This window comes from Microtus oregoni, unplaced genomic scaffold (assembly GCF_018167655.1).
Source record: "Microtus oregoni isolate MIOR12 unplaced genomic scaffold, Mior012 000013F_ref0000133, whole genome shotgun sequence".
Taxonomy (NCBI): domain Eukaryota; kingdom Metazoa; phylum Chordata; class Mammalia; order Rodentia; family Cricetidae; genus Microtus; species Microtus oregoni.
Genome location: NW_024543072.1, coordinates 2,636,643 through 2,654,741, shown reverse-complemented (window position 1 = coordinate 2,654,741; position 18,099 = coordinate 2,636,643). Strand labels below are relative to the sequence as shown.

The following is an 18,099-nucleotide window of genomic DNA, read 5'->3' as shown; positions in this document are numbered from 1 at the left end:
AAGGAATTTCTTTTTTTGACCACAGGTCTTACTTTTAGCAAACTGATATTTCAGCATCTAAGACTTAGGATCAGACAAGACTATCACAGTCTTGTTAGCTTAGTTCTGCCTATGGCAAGATAACTTTCGGAGGAAGGAGGCAATGTTAGAGATGCTCCGGGGATGAACAGTTTTTCCTTTTGAGATAAGGTCTTGCTGTGTAGCCAAGAACTTGGACTCTTGGTGTCCTGTTGCAGTGTCCTAAGTGCTGGAATCGTGGAATTGTAGACATGTATAGACATGTACGCCACTCCACTCCAGCCCAGTACTGCTTTTTCCTTCCTTCCTTCCTTCCTTTCCTTCTTTCTTTCTTTCCTTTTTTTTTTTTTCCGTTTCCTGAGACAGAATTTCTCTGTGTAGCCTTGGCTGTCCTAGAACTCACTTTGTAGACCAAACTCACAGAGACCCACCTGCCTCTGCCTCCACGTGCTGGGATTAAAGGTGTGTGCCAAATGTGGTACATTTACACAGTGAAGTACTACACAGCAGAAAAAAATAACGACAGCTTGAATTTTGTAGGAAAATGGATGGAGCTAGAAAACATTATTTTGAGTGAGGTAACCCAGACACAGAAAGACAATTATCACATGTACTCACTCAGAGGTGGTTTTTAAACATAAAGCAAAGAAAACCAGCCTACAAACCACAATCCCAGAGAACTTAGACCACAATGAGGACACTAAAAGAGACTTACATAGATATAATCTATATGGGAAGTAGAAAGTAGAAAAAGACAAGATCTCCTGAGTAAATTGGGAGCATGGAGACCTTGGGGGATGGTTAGAGGGGGGAGGGGAGAGGCAGGGAGGGCAGCAGAGAAAAATGTAGAGCTCAATAAATATCAATAAAAATATACAAAAAAAGCATGTGCCACCACTGCTCTGCTGTAATCTTGATTATCTTAAAGACAGAGGTTTTAGAAAATGCCTTCTAGGTTTTGACTAACTTCTGTAAAATGATGTAGTTTTATTGTAGATAATAGTACTTTCTTTTCTTCCCTGCAAAGAAAAACTTCCAAAAATAACATTAAAAACTGTGACTCCAGAGCCAAGCCTGTAGCTGCTGTAGTTTCCAGAAGGGAAGAACCGGATCATGAAGTGATGCACTCCCAGCCCTGCTCTTCTGAGGGCTCCACTGCACACGCCATGGTATGCTCCCTGGGCCAATGCTTTAAGAACTGTGTGAACCACGGGCCATTTACACCAACATTTAAGTCATGTGTCAGTGTCTGTGCTTTGCTAGAGATTCATTATACAGTTACTTCCAATTTTAAAGAAAGCATACTGGAGAGAGTCAGCCTTGTTTCTCACTTTCTCTACAGTAGACTGTCAAACTGTTCACAAAGTCAATACAGTAAGTTTTTATCTTAAGATGAAATTTGCATAAAAACTATTTTAAAATATTCATGTGTGTGTGTGTCTATATGAGTGTATTCCCATGTATGTGAAAGTGTAACGTCTGTGTTTGTGAGGGCCAGAATAGGGCGTTGAGTCCTTTAGAGCTGAAGTTACAAGCATGATTTGGATGCCTGGCTTGGTATGTGGGTGTTGGGATGCACCCTGTGGTCCTCACGATTGCACAACAAGCATTAGCTGCAGTGCCATCTCTGTGGCGCCACAAAAGCCCTGTGGACAATTATGGGCACTTAGCACACCCATGAATTGCAATGATCACCTTTTTTCAGTTCTAAAATATTTTATCATCAAAAGGAAGCTCTTCACACATTGAGCTGTCTTCTTTCCGGCCTTCTCTACCTTGCTAAACACCAATGTGTTTTCTTTCTCTATGGATTTCCCTTTCCTGAATATTTCATATAAATGGAATCATGCAACAGGTGGCCTTTTATATCTGAGTTATTATGTTTTAAATGTTTATCCATGTAGCATATACCAAGACTTCACTTCTTTTAGGTCTGAATAGTAAACCACGTTGGTTTATCATCTCGTCTATTAGTGGACATTTGGATTCTTTTCACCTGTTGGGTCTTGCTGTGAACATTTAGATCTCGGGCTTGAACCTGCTCTCAGCTTTTTGTGCTGTCTACCTGTATGTATGGTTCAATTTTTATTTTTTTCCTTTTTTTATTTTATTGATATTTATTGAGCTCTACATTTTTCTCTGCTCCCCTCCCTGCCTCTCCCCTCCCTACTTCAACCCTCCCTCAAAGTCCCCATGCTTCTATTCAGTTCCATTGGTCCTCCTGTTCTTATGCCAATACCAGGCTGTTTTCAGTACTGTAGCTCTGTAGTAGAGTTTGAAGTCAGGGATTGTGATGCCTCCAGAAGTTCTTTTATTGTACAGGATTGTTTTGGCTATCCTGGGTTTTTTGCTTTTCCATATGAAGTTGAGTACCATTCTTTCAAGGTCTTTGAAGAATTTTGCTGGGATTTTGCTGGGCATTGTGTTGAATCTGTTCAAATTTTATTAGTAAGTATTAATATAATAATATCAGCCAGGCATGGTGGTGTACACCTTTAATCCTAGCACGTGGGAGGCAGAGGCAGGTAGATCTCTGTGAGTTTAAGATCAGCCTGGTCTACAGAGGGAGTTTCAGGACAGCCAGGACTACATAGAGAAGCCCTATCTTAGAAAAAAAAAACTCACAAAAACTTTGTTAAATTTATTTATTAGTTCTACTAGGTAGATAGGTAGGTGTGTATATGAGTGTGTGTATGTGTGTGTTGTGTTGTGTGTGTGTGTGTGCGTGCGTGCGTGCGTGCGTGAGAGAGAGAGAGAGAGAGACCAGATAGATATTTTCTGTATTCCTTTAATACAGATGCCTCATTGTTTTTCTTACCTAGCTGCTCTGGCTACAACATACAGTATTATGTTGAGAGCAGGCAGTGGGAGCAGGCCTTCACTTTGTTTCTGATCTGGACGGAAAGGCGTTTAGCGTTTGTCACTAAGTGTAATGTGGGATTTCCACACATGGCCTTACTGTCTTAGTATCCTCTGGTCCTAGTTGGTTTTTCCACATCATGCAAGGGTATTGAGTTTTGTCAGAGGATTTTTCTGCAACTATTGACATGATCATGTGCTTTTTCCTCATTTTTAAAGTTTCCCCACCAATACTAAGGTTTTCACCCCAGCCTTGTGCATGGTAGGCAGAGGCTCTTTCTCTGAACTGTGTGCCCAGACCTTGAGAAGCATTTCTTTAGTTCATCCATTCATTCGTTCGTCTATTTATTCACTTATTTTGGGGTGTGTGTAAGAGAGAAAGTGAGATGGGGGAAGGAAGGGAAGGAAAGAATTTGTAGGAGTGTGTTCTCTTTCTACCATGTAGGTTCCAGCGGGTCATACCCAGGTCATCAGGCTTGGCAGTAAATGCCCTTATTAGCTGAGCCATCTTGACACTCCGTATTTTAACAGCTCTTAAGCAGAATATCCAGTGTCCAGGCTTATATTTACAATGTTGTGACATAGCCATCATCACTATCCTCAGAAATTCTTCCATTATATAAAACTGAAACTCCTTACTTGTTCAAGCTGTGACTATCACTCCATCTCTGTTTTCTATATCAATGAAGTTTTCTGCTTTAGACAGTTTATATAAATAGAATCATACTACACATACACATATATAAACATATTTAGTTTTTCTCTGTGTAGCTCTGGCTGTCCTGGAACTTGCTCTGTAAACCAGACTAACCTTGAATTCAGAGATCCACCTATCTCTACTTTCTGAGTGCTGGGATTAAAGGCATGCACCACCAGTGTGCAGCTGTATACAGTACTATTTTTATCTGGCTTTTTCACTTAGCGTTTTGTTTTATAGCACATGTTAAAATGCCATCTCCTCCCTTTAAAAAGTTTGATGTGTCTGTGTATGTGTGTGTGAGTACATGGCATGTGTGGGTGCTCACAGAAACCGTCTTATGTATAGACCACGTTTATAAACCGTCTCATGTATAGACCACGTTTATAGACCGTCTCATGTATAGACCACGTTTATAGACCGTCTTATGTATAGACCACGTTTATAGACCGTCTCATGTATAGACCACGTTTATAAACCGTCTCATGTATAGACCACGTTTATAGACCGTCTCATGTATAGACCATGTTTATAGACCGTCTCATGTATAGACCACGTTTATAGACGTCTCATGTATAGACCACGTTTATAGACCGTCTCATGTATAGACCACGTTTATAAACCGTCTCATGCATAGACCACGTTTATAGACCGTCTCATGCATAGACCACGTTTATAGACCGTCTCATGTATAGACCACATTTATAGACCGTCTCATGCATAGACCACGTTTATAGACCGTCTCATGTATAGACCACGTTTATAGACCGTCTCATGTATAAACCACGTTTATAGACTGTCTTATGTATAAACCACGTTTATCTATTGATTTGCTGGGGAATTTGTGTGGGTGCTCACAGAAGCCGTCCCACGCATAGACCACGTTTATCTGTTGATTGGCTGGGGAATTTGGGTTGTCTCTACCTTTTTCTTTTTTCTCTCTCTCTCTCTCTCTCTCTCTCTCTTTCTCTCTCTCTCTCTCTCTTTCTTTTCTTATGAGACAGGATCTGTATGATTTATCTCTGACTGTCCTGGAACTCAGTATTTAGACCAGACTGGCCTCTGCCTCCCAAGTATTGGATTAAAGGCATGTGCTATCACATCCAGCATTCCTTTTTTTTTCCCCCTTTTTTTTTAAAAAAATAAATAAATAGAGTCTTGCTATTTAGCCCTTGGGTAGCTTGGAACTCATTGTCCTCAGACTGGTCTCAAATCATGACTGTCCCCCTATTTTATCTGGATGGTGGGATCCCAGGTGAGTACCACTATGCACACCCTTTTAAATAACGATACTGGAGTCATTGGCCCACATACTTTCTTGAGTTCTTTTTTTATTTATTTTTTTTAAAGTGCACATCATGGGGCTGGGGAGATTTCCCGGTAGTTAAGAGCACTGGCTGTTCTTCCAAAGACCGGGTCAGTTCCCAGTACTCACATGGCAGGTCACATCTGTCTGTAACTTCAGTTCCAGAGTTTCTGACACCTCAAACAGACATACATGCAGGCAAAGCATCAATGATCATAATTTATTAAAAATACAGTGCATGACAAAAAGTAGAATTGAATAATTCTGTTTAACTTCTTGAAGAAACTGCTGTTCCATTTAGAGTTAATTTTTGTATACAATATGAGTTACTATAATAACTTCAGAACGTCTTTTACCCAGGGTGAAGATAAGTGTTTGTCCCAAGAGAAACCAGTGGCCGTTGATCCCTTGAAATCACCTGCTAGCTTCAAAGGCCACACTGGCAAACCCGTCATGAACAATACGGCAAAGTCATTTGCTACAATCAGTAGAATAAATATCAATATCTTGCCTGCAGAAAGGAGTAATTCAGCAAATGATGACATAGTTCAGGAGACTCAACCAAGACAGTCGGATGCCTCTGATGAAGTAGACAGTCAATTCAGTATTTCTCAAGACAGGAAGGAGAGATTCCGGGGTGATACCAAGTCCAGTGATCAGCCTGACAGTCTGCTTCCCAGATGGTCCTCTGATGATTGTGATGGGGAAGGGAATGAACTGGTGGTGAAGGACCAAAAGCCAGACCAGGTGAGTGATACACACCTGGTTTTCAGAGAGAAAAAAACGGCAAGTATGTTGCAAAGGTGTAAGTATGGGGCTGGAGAGATGGTTTGGTTCCTGTTGCTCTTGCAGTGGGTCTGGGTTTGGTTCCCATCACCCCCATGGTGGCTCATAACCATCCGTAACTCCAGGTCCAATGTGTGATATTGGGGATTGAACCCAGGGCTTTGTACATGCTAAGCTAGGCAAGTCCTCTACTATTGAGTTAAATATCTAGCTCTGCTATGGATATTTATGTATGTGCTTCTTTAAATTTTGTTTTGTTTATTTTTATATATGTGGGTATTTTGCCTACATGTATGTACAGTGCCTGAAGAGGCAAAGAAAGGATGTTGGATTCTCTAGGATTGGAGTTACAGACAATTGTGAGCAGCCAGGTGGATGCTGGGAATCAAACCCAGGTCCTCTGGAAGAGCAGATAGTGCTCTTTACCCCTGAGTCATCTTTCCAGCTCCTGTGTGTGTGTGTGTGTGTGTTTTAATAATATTTTTAAAAAATCATGTATGTGGGGGCTGGAGAGATGGCTCAGTGGTTAAGAGCATTGCCTACTCTTCCAAAGGTCCTGAGTTCAATTCCTGGCAACCACATGGTGGCTCACAACCATCTGTAATGAGGTCTGGTGCACTCTTCTTGCCTGCAGACATACATGCAGACAGGTTATTGTATACATAATAAATAAATAAATAAATATTTAAAAAAAATCATGTATGTGGAGCATGTGTGTGCTATGGCATGCAAGTGGAGATCAGAGGACAACTTTTGAGAGTGGAGCTCTTTCACCATTGATTCCAAATGGTGAATTGAATTCAGGTCGTCAGGTTTGGGGGCAAACACCTTTATCCATTGTGCCATCTTGTCAGCTCTGTGTGTGTGTGTGTTTTATGGATCTATATCTTCATTTGTTAGGTAAATAGGAATAGAATTACTGGGTCTGATGTTTAATTTTATGTAATTCTATATTTAACTTTTAAAACATTGTTTATTAATGTGTATGTATATAATGTGGGGAAGGGAGCAGAAATCACATGTCATGCAGAAAACAACTTCATGGAGTTGGTTCTGTTGAGTAAATAAGGATGGAATTGTTAAGCCATGGGTTTAATTTTAAGTAATTGTTTAACTTAGAAAATATCACTATGAAAAAATATTATTGTGGATAGTGTGTGTGTGTGTGTGTGTGTGTGTGTGTGTGTGTGTGTCACAGACACCATGGCCTGGGTGCAGATGCCAGAGGACAAATTTATAGAGTTAATTCTGACTTTTATATGGGTTCAAAGGATCAAAATCAGGTCATCATGCTTTCATGGCAGAGCAGCTTTTATTCACTTAGCCATCTCACTGTATCTATGTTTAACATTTAAAAAATGTTTATTTTATGTGTATGGATGTTTTGACTGCGTGTATGTCTGTGCACCTCTTTTGTGCCTGTTGCTTGTGGAGGCCAGAAGAGGGCATCAGTTCCCCTGGAACTTGAGTTATACCCTGTTATGAGCTACATGTGGTTGCCGGGAGTCAAATTTGGGTCCTCTGGAATAGTAGCCAGTATTCTTAACTGCTGAGCCATCTTTCTAGTACCCCCACCATGTTTTTACTTTCTAAGATAGTGCAGTGCTATTTTCTAAAGCAACTGTAGTCTACTGCTTCCCAGTAGTGATATATGAGGATTCTGCTTTCTCCAGAATTTTTATAAGGACTTGTTATTGTCCATTATTTTTAATACTGTGACCAAACACAGTGTTTCATACATGCTAAGCAAGTCCTCTGCTACCATTCTGCACCCCAGTGCAGTTGTTGTTTTCCATCAGCACAGAGGGTTCACTTCACTTCTGCTGCTGTTGCAGCTCGCAATTGTGGCTCCACAGTTACTGGGCTGCTTCTCTTGAGTGGCCTGGCCATTCAGGCTGCAGCTTGGAGGAAATTCTGTTCCTGCAGGCACTGACTATTTCACTACTGCCAAATATAACTTTTAATTAAATCTCTATTATGCTATTTACCAGGAAGACTCAGGAGTCAAAGGCAGGGGTGAAAACCTCTAGCTCAGAGAGGTTGAGTAACAACTAGCCGACCTTCTCTCTTTGCCAGTGTCTCCAAAAGAGAACATCTTTCTGCTCCACTAAAAGAAAAACAACCCATGAGTGCCACCACAAGTTCCTACCTACTACTTCCTGTGCATCTCTCTATTGTCTTAAAGCTACCCTCTGACTCTCTATGATTATTTTATGTCAACAAGTTGCTAACATGGCCCCCTGACTCAGGACTGATTTTAGTAACACAAATGCAAACTCGGGATTCACAGTATGATCAAAAATCCTGCAACATTCCCCCCTTTTTGTCTAAATAAAAAGGAAATGTTTTAACACTAACACAGCAAAACTATATACAATAAGAACAATTGTCAAGTAAGAATTAAATTCATAATATCTAGTTCATTTGTATTTGGTAAATTTAGAGAAATTACTCTATTATCTATCCTATCTTTATGAGTCCAGTTTTATAACCAAACCATTTCTATCATAACTTGGATTACCATCCTAAACATATCTATTTAGATTTTAAAATGTTTTATTAGATAAACAACTGAAGCTTTTATGTGTCTTAATTTATAAACTTTGCATGTTTAAGTTTCTTTTCTGAATTTTATAACAAAGAAAATGGTATAACTGTCTAGCCTTAAACTTAAGTAAACAGGAAGTACAGAGCAAACAACTTCCCAAACTAAAGAAATGACAGAGACCGCTTGCTTCCTGGACATTACCAAAGGTTCCTCAGCAACAGTGGGACATCATCCTAGAATATGTGACAGACTGTTCTGTGAAGCAGGAATTTAGAAGGACTATATACTACCTTGTCTTGACAAAGTTCCACAGTCACCTTCTTTTATGTCCTGCATGTCCAGGTTTGATAGCATACTGTCAGCAGTCTAGGCAAGGAAAGCAAACTCCATATGGAGAAACTTTTACAGATATCTTAGAAAGATTGGCTTTCACAATAAATAGAATGATACCAAATTCAGAAGATAGACAAATAATAATTGAATCTCTGGTTTTTGAAAATGCCAATGCACAATTCAAATGGGTAATTAGGCCATTAAAGGCAAGATCAGCACCCTTGGAGGAATGGATCTAAGATACAGTGAATATTGAATCTCATCTCATAACCATGATGATGTTTGGATAGGAGAGGTGATTTCCAGAGGATTTAAGAAAAATCAAAATATCAAGTGTTTCAATTGCAATAACAAGATTATGTAAAAAGGGATTGTAAACAGAGTGTTCCTAGAAACAATGTTTTTTCTAAGCATAATCCAAATAGAACACCCCTTTTAGATGTTCTGGATTATGCAGAGGTGTGGCAAGGGCAGGCATTGGACTAATGAATGTGTATCAACAAGGGACAATAAGGGTAACCCTTTGCCACCAGAAATGCCTTGAGAGGTCTCTCCCAGTCTCCCATGCCAATTCTGATTCAGTCATTTCTTGTCATCATGGAAGAAACTCCTTCCCAGTACAATTAAAGAACCTAATGCCTGTTGTAAGAAACCATACTGCTTTGGATGCTAGAAAAGAAGAGAGAACAAATTGAGGAGAAACCATAAAGTAAATATTTTGGCAAATTTCTATAAATGAACAAAGACCAAAATTAAAAATATGAATAAATGACATCTTTGAAATCTTATAGACACAGGTGTGGCTGTAACAATAATTGCACCAGAATCTTGGCATCCAAAATGGCCTCTTCTGGAGGTAAATGTTCACCTTTTAGGGATTGGAACATTATCTTAGGTAAAACAGAGCACAAGATGGATTGAATATGTAGGGCCAAAAGAACAGAGAGGAATATTAAAACCATATATGACTAACATAGAAATGAATTTGTGGGGATGTGATTTGTTACAGCAGTGGAATACTCAGATTAACATTCCCCCAATCTTAGAAACAAACCATAATTAACACATGTTTCTGGGAAAAATATTAGACGGTATTATAAAGAACAGTCACTGACCATTCAGGTTGTACAACAGGGCATAGCAGCTGCTGATCTTTCAAAGGCACCAACAGCCCTACCTTTAAAATAGTTGACAGTCAAACCTGCATGGATTAAGCAATGGCCTTTAAGAACAGAGAAACTACAGGCCTTAAAACAGTTGGTACAGAAACTGCAGACTTTAGAGCAGTTGGTACAGGAACAGCTGAATGCTCAGCATATTGAAGAATCAACCAGCCCTTTGAATTCTTCTGTGTTTATTATTAGAAAGAAATATGGGGGAACTGGCGAGATGGCTCAGAGGATAAGAGTACTGGCTGTTCTTTCAAAGGTCCTGAGTTCAATTCCCAGCAACCACATTGTGGCCCATAACCATCTGTAATGAGATCTAGTGCCTTCTTTTGGCCCACAGGGATACGTGCAGGCAGAATATTATATAATAAATAAATAAATAAATGAAATGGAAAATGGAGAATTGTAAGAGATCTAATTGCTGTTAATAAGGTGATTCAGCCAATGGGGTTTTTTTACAGTCTGGAATTCCTTTGCTTTCTCTATTGCCTAAATGATGAACTCTATAATTACTGATTTAAGAGCTTGTTTCTTCACTATACCTTTACAAGAAAAAGAGAAAAATTTGCCTTCACAGTGCCTACTTGTAATAATTTTCAGCCTATTAAGAGAATGGAAGATTCTCCAACAGTGACCGTTCAATAGCCCTACCCTGTACTAATATTTTGTACGTCAGCCATTGGAAATGATATGTAAGCAGTTTCTCAATCTATAGTCTACTGTTATATGGATGATATTTTACTATCTGATTCAAATGTGTAGCTACTTTAGAAAGAATATTTGAAGAAGTAAGGAAAATTTTGCCTTGTTGGGAATTACAGATTGTTCCTGAAAAAATATAAAGAGGAGATTCTGTTAATTATATAGATTATAAAATAGGTTTACAAAAAATTAGACCCCCAAAAGATGCAAGTTAGAAGAGATTGATTGTAAACTCTTAACGATTTCAAATTTCAAATATTGCTAGGAGAAATTTCCCATCTATAGCACACTATTAGGATAAAACTTGATGACCTGATTAATTTAAACAAAACTTTAGATGGTGGCAAGGTGTTAAATAGTCCCAGAAAATTATCAGCTGAAGCTGAGAGAGAATTGGCTTTGGGGGAAAGAAAATTACAGGATGCACATGTAGATCATTTGGATCTAGAGCTTGATTGCATTTTGGTATTTTACCCTCTAAGCATTTTCCTATAGGAATATTAATGCAGAGGGAAAATATTATCTTAGAATGGATATTTTACCACATAAACCAAGTAAAAAATTAAAAATTTATGTGGAAAAGGTCTTTGAGTTGATTCTAAAAGGAAAACTGAGAATTCATCAATTAGCAGGAATAGACCCAGCAGAAATTATAGTACCTTTTATTAATGATGAAACTGACAAATTATGGGCAAAAAGTGAACCTTGACAAAAAGCTTGCAGTAATTTTTGGGGAGAGATAAACAACGAATATCCCAAAAGCAAGAATTCAATTTATAAAGAGAACTAACTGGATCCTTCCTCACACTATATGGAGGAACATCAATATCTAGAGCCCCTACATTTTATATAGATGCAAATAAATCAGGAAAGGCAGGTTACAAATCAGAAAATTTAAGTAAAGTGGATCAAAGCCATTTATGTCTGTCCAAAAGTCAGAATTATATGCTATTCTCATGGTATTAATGGATTTTATGGAACCTCTTAACATAGTTACTTATTCTCAATATGCAGAGTTGTTTTTGAAACTGCTTAGTAAAACCTGATGGTACAGAATTGACTTTATTTATTCAGTTACAAGACATAATCAGGAATAGGAATTATCCCATATGCATAACACACATCCGATCCCATATGGGTCTGCCAGGCCCTCTAGTACAAGATAATGAATAAAGTGATCAACTATTGATAGGAAATATGCTGGAGGCCTCAGAATTTCATTAAAAACATCATGTCAATAGCAAGGGTTTGAAAATAGATTTTTCCATCACTTGGCAGCAAACCAAGGAAATTATAAGGAAATGTCCTACTTGTTCTTTATACAACCAAACTGTTTCCTGTAGGAAGTAACTCAAAGGGTGCTCAAAAGAACAAACTCTGGCAGATGGATGTGTTCCATTTTGTAGAATTTGGAAAATCAAAATATGTACACCATACCATTGATACCTATTCAGAATTTGAATAGGCAACTGCTTTCTTTCAGAAAAGGCCAATTTGGTAATCACACATTTGCTAGAAAGTATAGCTGTCATGGATATATCTACAAATTAAGACTGACTGTGCTCCAGCATGTCTCTAAGAAAATGTAACAGTTTTTTTGCTTGTTACAATATAAAGCACATTATAGGTATACCACAGAATCCTACAGAGCAATCAGTTACAGAAAGATCAAATCAAGCTAAAGGATATGCTAAATAAACAGGGGTAATAAAGGCCTCCAGAAATAGATTGCATAATGCTTTATTAATTTTGAATTTTCTAAATGTCAATGAGAAAGGAACAACAGCTGCCAAGAAACATTGGATAATAGAAAAAAAACTATGGAATTAAATAAACCTGTATACTTTAAAGTTGTGTTGACCTTAGAATGGAAACCAAGATATCTGTTACACTGGGGAAGGGGTTTTACTTTTGTTTCCACAGGAGTTGTACTCTGGATGTACATAATAAATATTGATCCTTTAACCTCTTTGAGATATGCTACATATAACATTTAAAATATTTAAGTTTTCAACAGTGAACCATGACCACACCTAACAGCAACCTTTGAAGTCTCCAAAAGGATGATGGGACCTCACAATGACAACTCCACCAGGATGATGGTAACATCACTAAGCTGAAAACACCACCTAAAGATTGGCTTTGGACTGTAAACTGTTCAGGACAGTTTTGAGGTGGCTAGCTGAGATGATTCAACCTCACAGACTACTCTAGCCAGGATTTGAGACAAACCTTGCATTTTCCCATTACACAGAGACTGAACAACAAATGATATAGCTACCTCTCCCAGGACTTGACAATTAACCCAAAATTTTCTTTTCAGGATCCCCTAAACATGCAGTTGTCCCCCAGACAGCAGGAAGTAACTTTAAGAACATAACACTCACATTCCCAAGAGGTGGGGTAAGCAGCTTTTGGTCTTTCATTGGGTTATGGATATTTGTCATAGTTTAGGGGGGTTGATTACAAGTGGCTATTGGTAACAGTCAGGAAAAAAAGACAACTCTGAAAAAGAAAAGGACAATAGGCCCCTCTGTGAGAAAAGACTTTAACACAGTATCAAGGTAGCTAACTAAAACACTTTATGCAGCTCACACATTTTCTTCCTGAGATGCTCAGGATGAAAATGAAAAGAGCTAATCATCTGTCACTGGATTTAGCAAGTGTTCCTTCACAACAGAGGCTCACAGCTTTTGCGGGGAAGATCAAGCACTTCCCCCAAATGATTTCTCCTTCAGATGCTGTATTTATTTATATATTTTTATCAAATTAAAATTAATATTATTGTCCCACATTTTCAGGGTTCCAGACAAAATAAAACGGCATCTTCCTTTGAGTGAATACTAAGTCTTACCTTTCAATTTACTATACTAACTTACAGGAATCACCCTTGACTCCTCTACTCTAAGACTCCATAGTCCACTGATTAGGAATGCCATTAGACTAACCTCCTAAATAATACTGTAACCAGCCACATTTAAGAGGCTATCCTTCGGGGGCTGGAGAGATGGCTCAGTGGTTAAGAGCATTGCCTGCTCTTCCAAAGGTCCTGAGTTCAATTCCCAGCAACCACATGGTGGCTCACAACCATCTGTAATGAGATCTGGTGCTCTCTTCTGGCTTGCAGGCATACAAGCAGACAGAATATTGTATAATAAATAAATAAGTAAATAAATATTTAAAAAAAAAAGAGGCTATCCTTCTTGCCTGGATTATTACAGTAGCCTCCTAGCAGATCCCTTTGCTTTCCATTCTTGAATCCTTGCAGTTTCAATAAGGAGAAAGCAGAGCAATCTTATTAAATCAAGAGTCAAATGTTACTGCTCTACTCAAAACAATACAAAGATACTTTGATTCTACAAAAGTTCAAGTGCTCCTTGAACACATTGGCACAGGAGACCACTTCCTAAATATAACCCCACCAGCATAGACACTGGGAGAAACAATTAATAAATGGGACCTCCTGAAACTGAAAAGCTTCTGTCAAGCAAAGGACACTGTCAACAAGACAAAACGACAGCCTACAGAATGGGAAAAGATCTTCACTAACCCCACATCAGACAGAGGTCTAATCTCCAAAAAATACAAAGAACACAAGAAATTGGTCACCAGAAGAACACATAATCCAATAAAAAAAAAAATGGAGTACAGACCTAAACAGAGAACTCTCAACAGGAATCTAAAATGGCTGAAAGGCACTTAAAAAATGTTCAACATCCTTAGTCATCAGAGAAATGCAAATCAAAACAACTCTGAGATTCCATCTTACACCTGTAAGAATAGCTAAGATCAAAAACACTGATGACAACTTATGCTGGAGAGGCTGTGGGGAAAAGGGAACACTTCTGCATTGCTGATGGGAATGCAAGCTGGTACAACCCCTTTGGATGTCAGTGTAGTGATTTCTCAGAAAATTGGGAAACAACCTTCCTCAAGACCCAGTAATACCACTTTGGGGTATATATCCAAAGGACGCTCAATTGTGCCACAAGGACATGTGCCCAACTATGTTCATAGCAGCTCTGTTTGTCATAGCCAGAACCTGGAAACAACCTGAATGCCCCTCGACTGAATTTGGATAAGGAAAATGCGGTACATTTACACAATGGAGTACTACATAGCAGAAAAAAATAACGACAGCTTGAATTTTGTAGGAAAATGGATGGAGCTAGAAAACATTATTTTGAGTGAGGTAACCCAGACACAGAAAGACAGTTATCACATGTACTCACTCAGAGGTGGTTTTTAAACATTAAACATAAAGCAAAGAAAACCAGCCTACAAACCCCAATCCCAGAGAACTTAGACCACAATGAGGACACTAAAAGAGACTTACATAGATATAATCTATATGGGAAGTAGAAAGTAGAAAAAGACAAGATCTCCTGAGTAAATTGGGAGCATGGAGACCTTGGGGGAGGGTTGAAGGGGGGAGGGGAGAGGCAAGGAGGAGAGCAGAGGAAAATGTAGAGCTCAATAAAAAAAAGAAAAAAATAATTCTTTAAAAGGAAGGAAGGAAGAAAGAAAGGAAGAAAAGACTACTGAACTTCATCAAGACAAGGAGGGACAGCTCTTCAGAATACCCTAGTTCACAGAAAAGTCTGTCAGATATGCTAAGCCTATAGGCCGAAGATGGAAGCCCCAACGTTACAGAGGAACTTTGGGTGACTGTCCAGGTAGTCATCTGTTTCTGTCATTTCTCATGTTTTTTGGAAGTCATTTGCTTGTTCTTGCTATTTACTCAGATAATATTATTTTCTTCTCAGGTCTCTGATTTAGTTGAATACTTTTTAGTTATAGTTTTCCTTGTTACCAGATTCAGAAAAGAAATTCACTAAAGAAGTGTAAATTAGGGGACTGGAGAGATGGCTCAGTGGTTAAGAGCATTGACTGCTCTTCCAGAGGTCCTGAGTTCAATTCCCAGCAACCACATGGTGGCTCACAGCCATCTATAATGAGACCTGGCACCCCTTTCTGGCTTGCGGGCACACATGGAAGGAATGCTGTACACATAATAAATAAATATTTAAAAAAAGAAGTGTAAATTATATAAGGTTGAGAGGCATTAAAAGATACAACCTTTTGTACTCACCAAGATAGGATAGATATGGAGTCTTTTCTCTGAGTTTGTCAAATGCAAGTAGACTAGACATTGTTAATGTATTATTGCCTGTATATATTATATATAGTTATTGTACTTACTGTATACAGTTTTTCTTATGTTAGTTATAACCTTTTTATTTTAGAAAGAAAGGGGGAGATGTGGTGATATCTTGTTTGTACTCTAACAAATAAACCTTACCTGAAGTCAGAGGGCAGAACTAGTTGGGCTTTTCCCAGCTAGATTTTAAAACTTAAATTGACATGTTTTTATTATCTATGTTTTGCCATGTGGCTTAGTTATCTCTCCTCTGTATCGTATGTCTGACTTCTTTAGTGTCTCACTGGGATGTCCCACACACCTAGATTCATCCTGAGTTTCTCTCTCTGCCCAGAAGTCCTGCCTATTCCCTCCTGCCTAGCTACTGACCATTCATCTCTTTATTAAACCAATTATAGTGACACATCTTCCCAATATAAACCAATACTCCACAGCAGTCCAGCTTTGTAATTATAGCTGTTGGCCTAAAGGTCTGTGGTAGAGTCTTAATATATTTTTTTTAGAATTTGTTTTTATTACTTTTAAATTATCTGTGTCAGTGTGTGGGTGTGTGTACATGAGGGCAGATGTCCTATGAGGCCTGAGGCATCAGGTCCCCTGGAACTGTGAACCACCTGATGTGGGTGCTGGGAACCGAACCCCAGTCTTCTGTAAGTACAGTACATGTTCTTCCTCACTGATCCGTCCCTCAGACCCCACAGTGTGGCTCTGCCTTGCATCTTCCTAGTGACTCGTGTATAGAGGATCTTTCTATACACGGACTGGTCATTTGTGTACTTCCTTGGAGAAATAGTGTATATAGAATCATTGGCAAATTATTGAAAATTTATTATTATGTGTGTGTTTACCAGTGTGTGTGTGTACACCATATGCATTACTGGTGCCCATAGAAGTCAGAAACAGGTTTTGGGTCCCCTGGACCAGTTAGAGACAGTTGTAAGCTGCTGTGTGGTTGTTGGAAACTGAACTTGGTCCTCTGCTAGAGCAGAAAATGCTCTTATCCACAAAGCCATTTCTCTAGCCCCTTGTTGCCAATTTTTAATTGGTTTATTTCTCTTCTTATTATTGAAAGAATTCTTTATTCTCGGACCACATCTTATGAGACACAAGATTTGACAATATCCCGTTCTGTAGGCATCTTATAACTTCTATTTAATTTTTCCTTAGTGTTGTTGACTGCACCTAGAATATGAGGCTGCTAGGCAAGTCCTCTGCCATTGAACTACACCCCAAACCATAGTCTTATACTTTTTTCTTAAATTTATTTCTAAGAATTTTATTTAAAAGAGTTGCCTTTGTTTGAGGCAAGAGAGTAAACATGGTTAAGGCCATCATTTCCTGTAAACATAAGCATTCATTTTGAGAAAGAGAAAGCTTCCTTCTCACTTCCATTTTACAATTATTATTTTTTAATTTATATGATATATATGTGTTTTGCCTTCATAAATGTCTCTGCACAGGTATGTGACCAGTGCCCATGGAAGCCAGAGGAAGGTGTTAGGTCCCTTGGACCTGGAGTTGCAGACAGTTGTGAGCTGCCATGTAGGTGCTGGGATTTGAATGCAGGTCCTCTGGAAGAGCATCCAGTGCTCTTAACTGCTAATCTATCTCTCTAGCCTTTCATTTTGCAATTTCAGAAGTAAGTGTGGAGAGTTTTGCATTTGAAGATCTAAAGATTGTTCTGTTACTCTTTGCAATTCTTTTGAATGTTTCTTTACTTTTTTATTTCTTTTAAGGATCAAGTTACTGGTGGATGTATGATAGAAAAACAGGACAGCATCCCCCCAAGATTCCAGCCACACAGCTCTGTGTCTGAACCTTCTGTATCTCGACAGCGAAGGCAGAAAAAAAGAGAACAGACTGACCATGATCAGGCAAAGAGCCAGGTAAGCAATCTCTTTGCAATGAGTCATTGTGCTGCTTGGGACACGGCTCTAGAAGTCTGACTTTTGTTTAGAATGATTAACCATTGCCAACAGTGCAGAAGAAATGCCAAGAATGGAGCAAGAAGCTGGGCAAGGATAAGATGCTTAAGTGGGTCATTTTGAAAGCTAAAGGAACAGGCTGTTTAAATCCTTTGTTATGTTGCTGAACATGTATTTTCTTTTAATATTTTTTCATGACTGTGTGTGTGTGTGTGTGTGTGTGTGTGTGTGTGTGTGTGTATTTTTTTCTATGCAGTGCTGGAAAATGAACCCAGGGACTTGTGTATACTATATAAACACTCTACCACTGAGCTGGATTCCTAGCCCTTGACACTGCCTTTATTAAAATACCTTCCATTCAGTGCTGGGAAGATGGTTTAGTGGTTAAGAACATTGGCAGTTCTTCTAGAGGTCCTAAATTCAATTCCCAGCAAACACATGGGGGCTCACAACCATCTATAATGGGATGTGATGCCCTCTTCTGGCCTGCAGGTGTATATGCAGATAGAACACCATATACATAAAATAAGTAAGTCTTAAATAAGGAAGCCATATCTTTTTTTTTTTTGTATGTTGTACTTGTTTAATTTAGGTT

The 18,099-nt window shown here is 38.7% G+C and overlaps 1 protein-coding gene across 2 annotated transcripts in view; it reads left to right on the top strand.

Annotated features, from left to right (window-relative positions):
• The window catches only part of Nek4 (NIMA related kinase 4), a 49,542-nt gene that overhangs the window by 14,763 nt on the left and 16,680 nt on the right, over positions 1–18,099 (top strand). The window contains exons 6-8 of one of the 2 annotated variants that reach the window (XM_041662246.1): positions 1,085–1,187; positions 5,241–5,627; positions 17,316–17,465. In XM_041662246.1, coding sequence (XP_041518180.1) covers positions 1,085–1,187; positions 5,241–5,627; positions 17,316–17,465 — 640 coding nt within the window. Of the gene's footprint in view, positions 1–1,045; positions 1,188–5,240; positions 5,628–17,315; positions 17,466–18,099 lie in introns of both variants that reach the window. The other variant, XM_041662245.1, reaches the window with a different exon arrangement.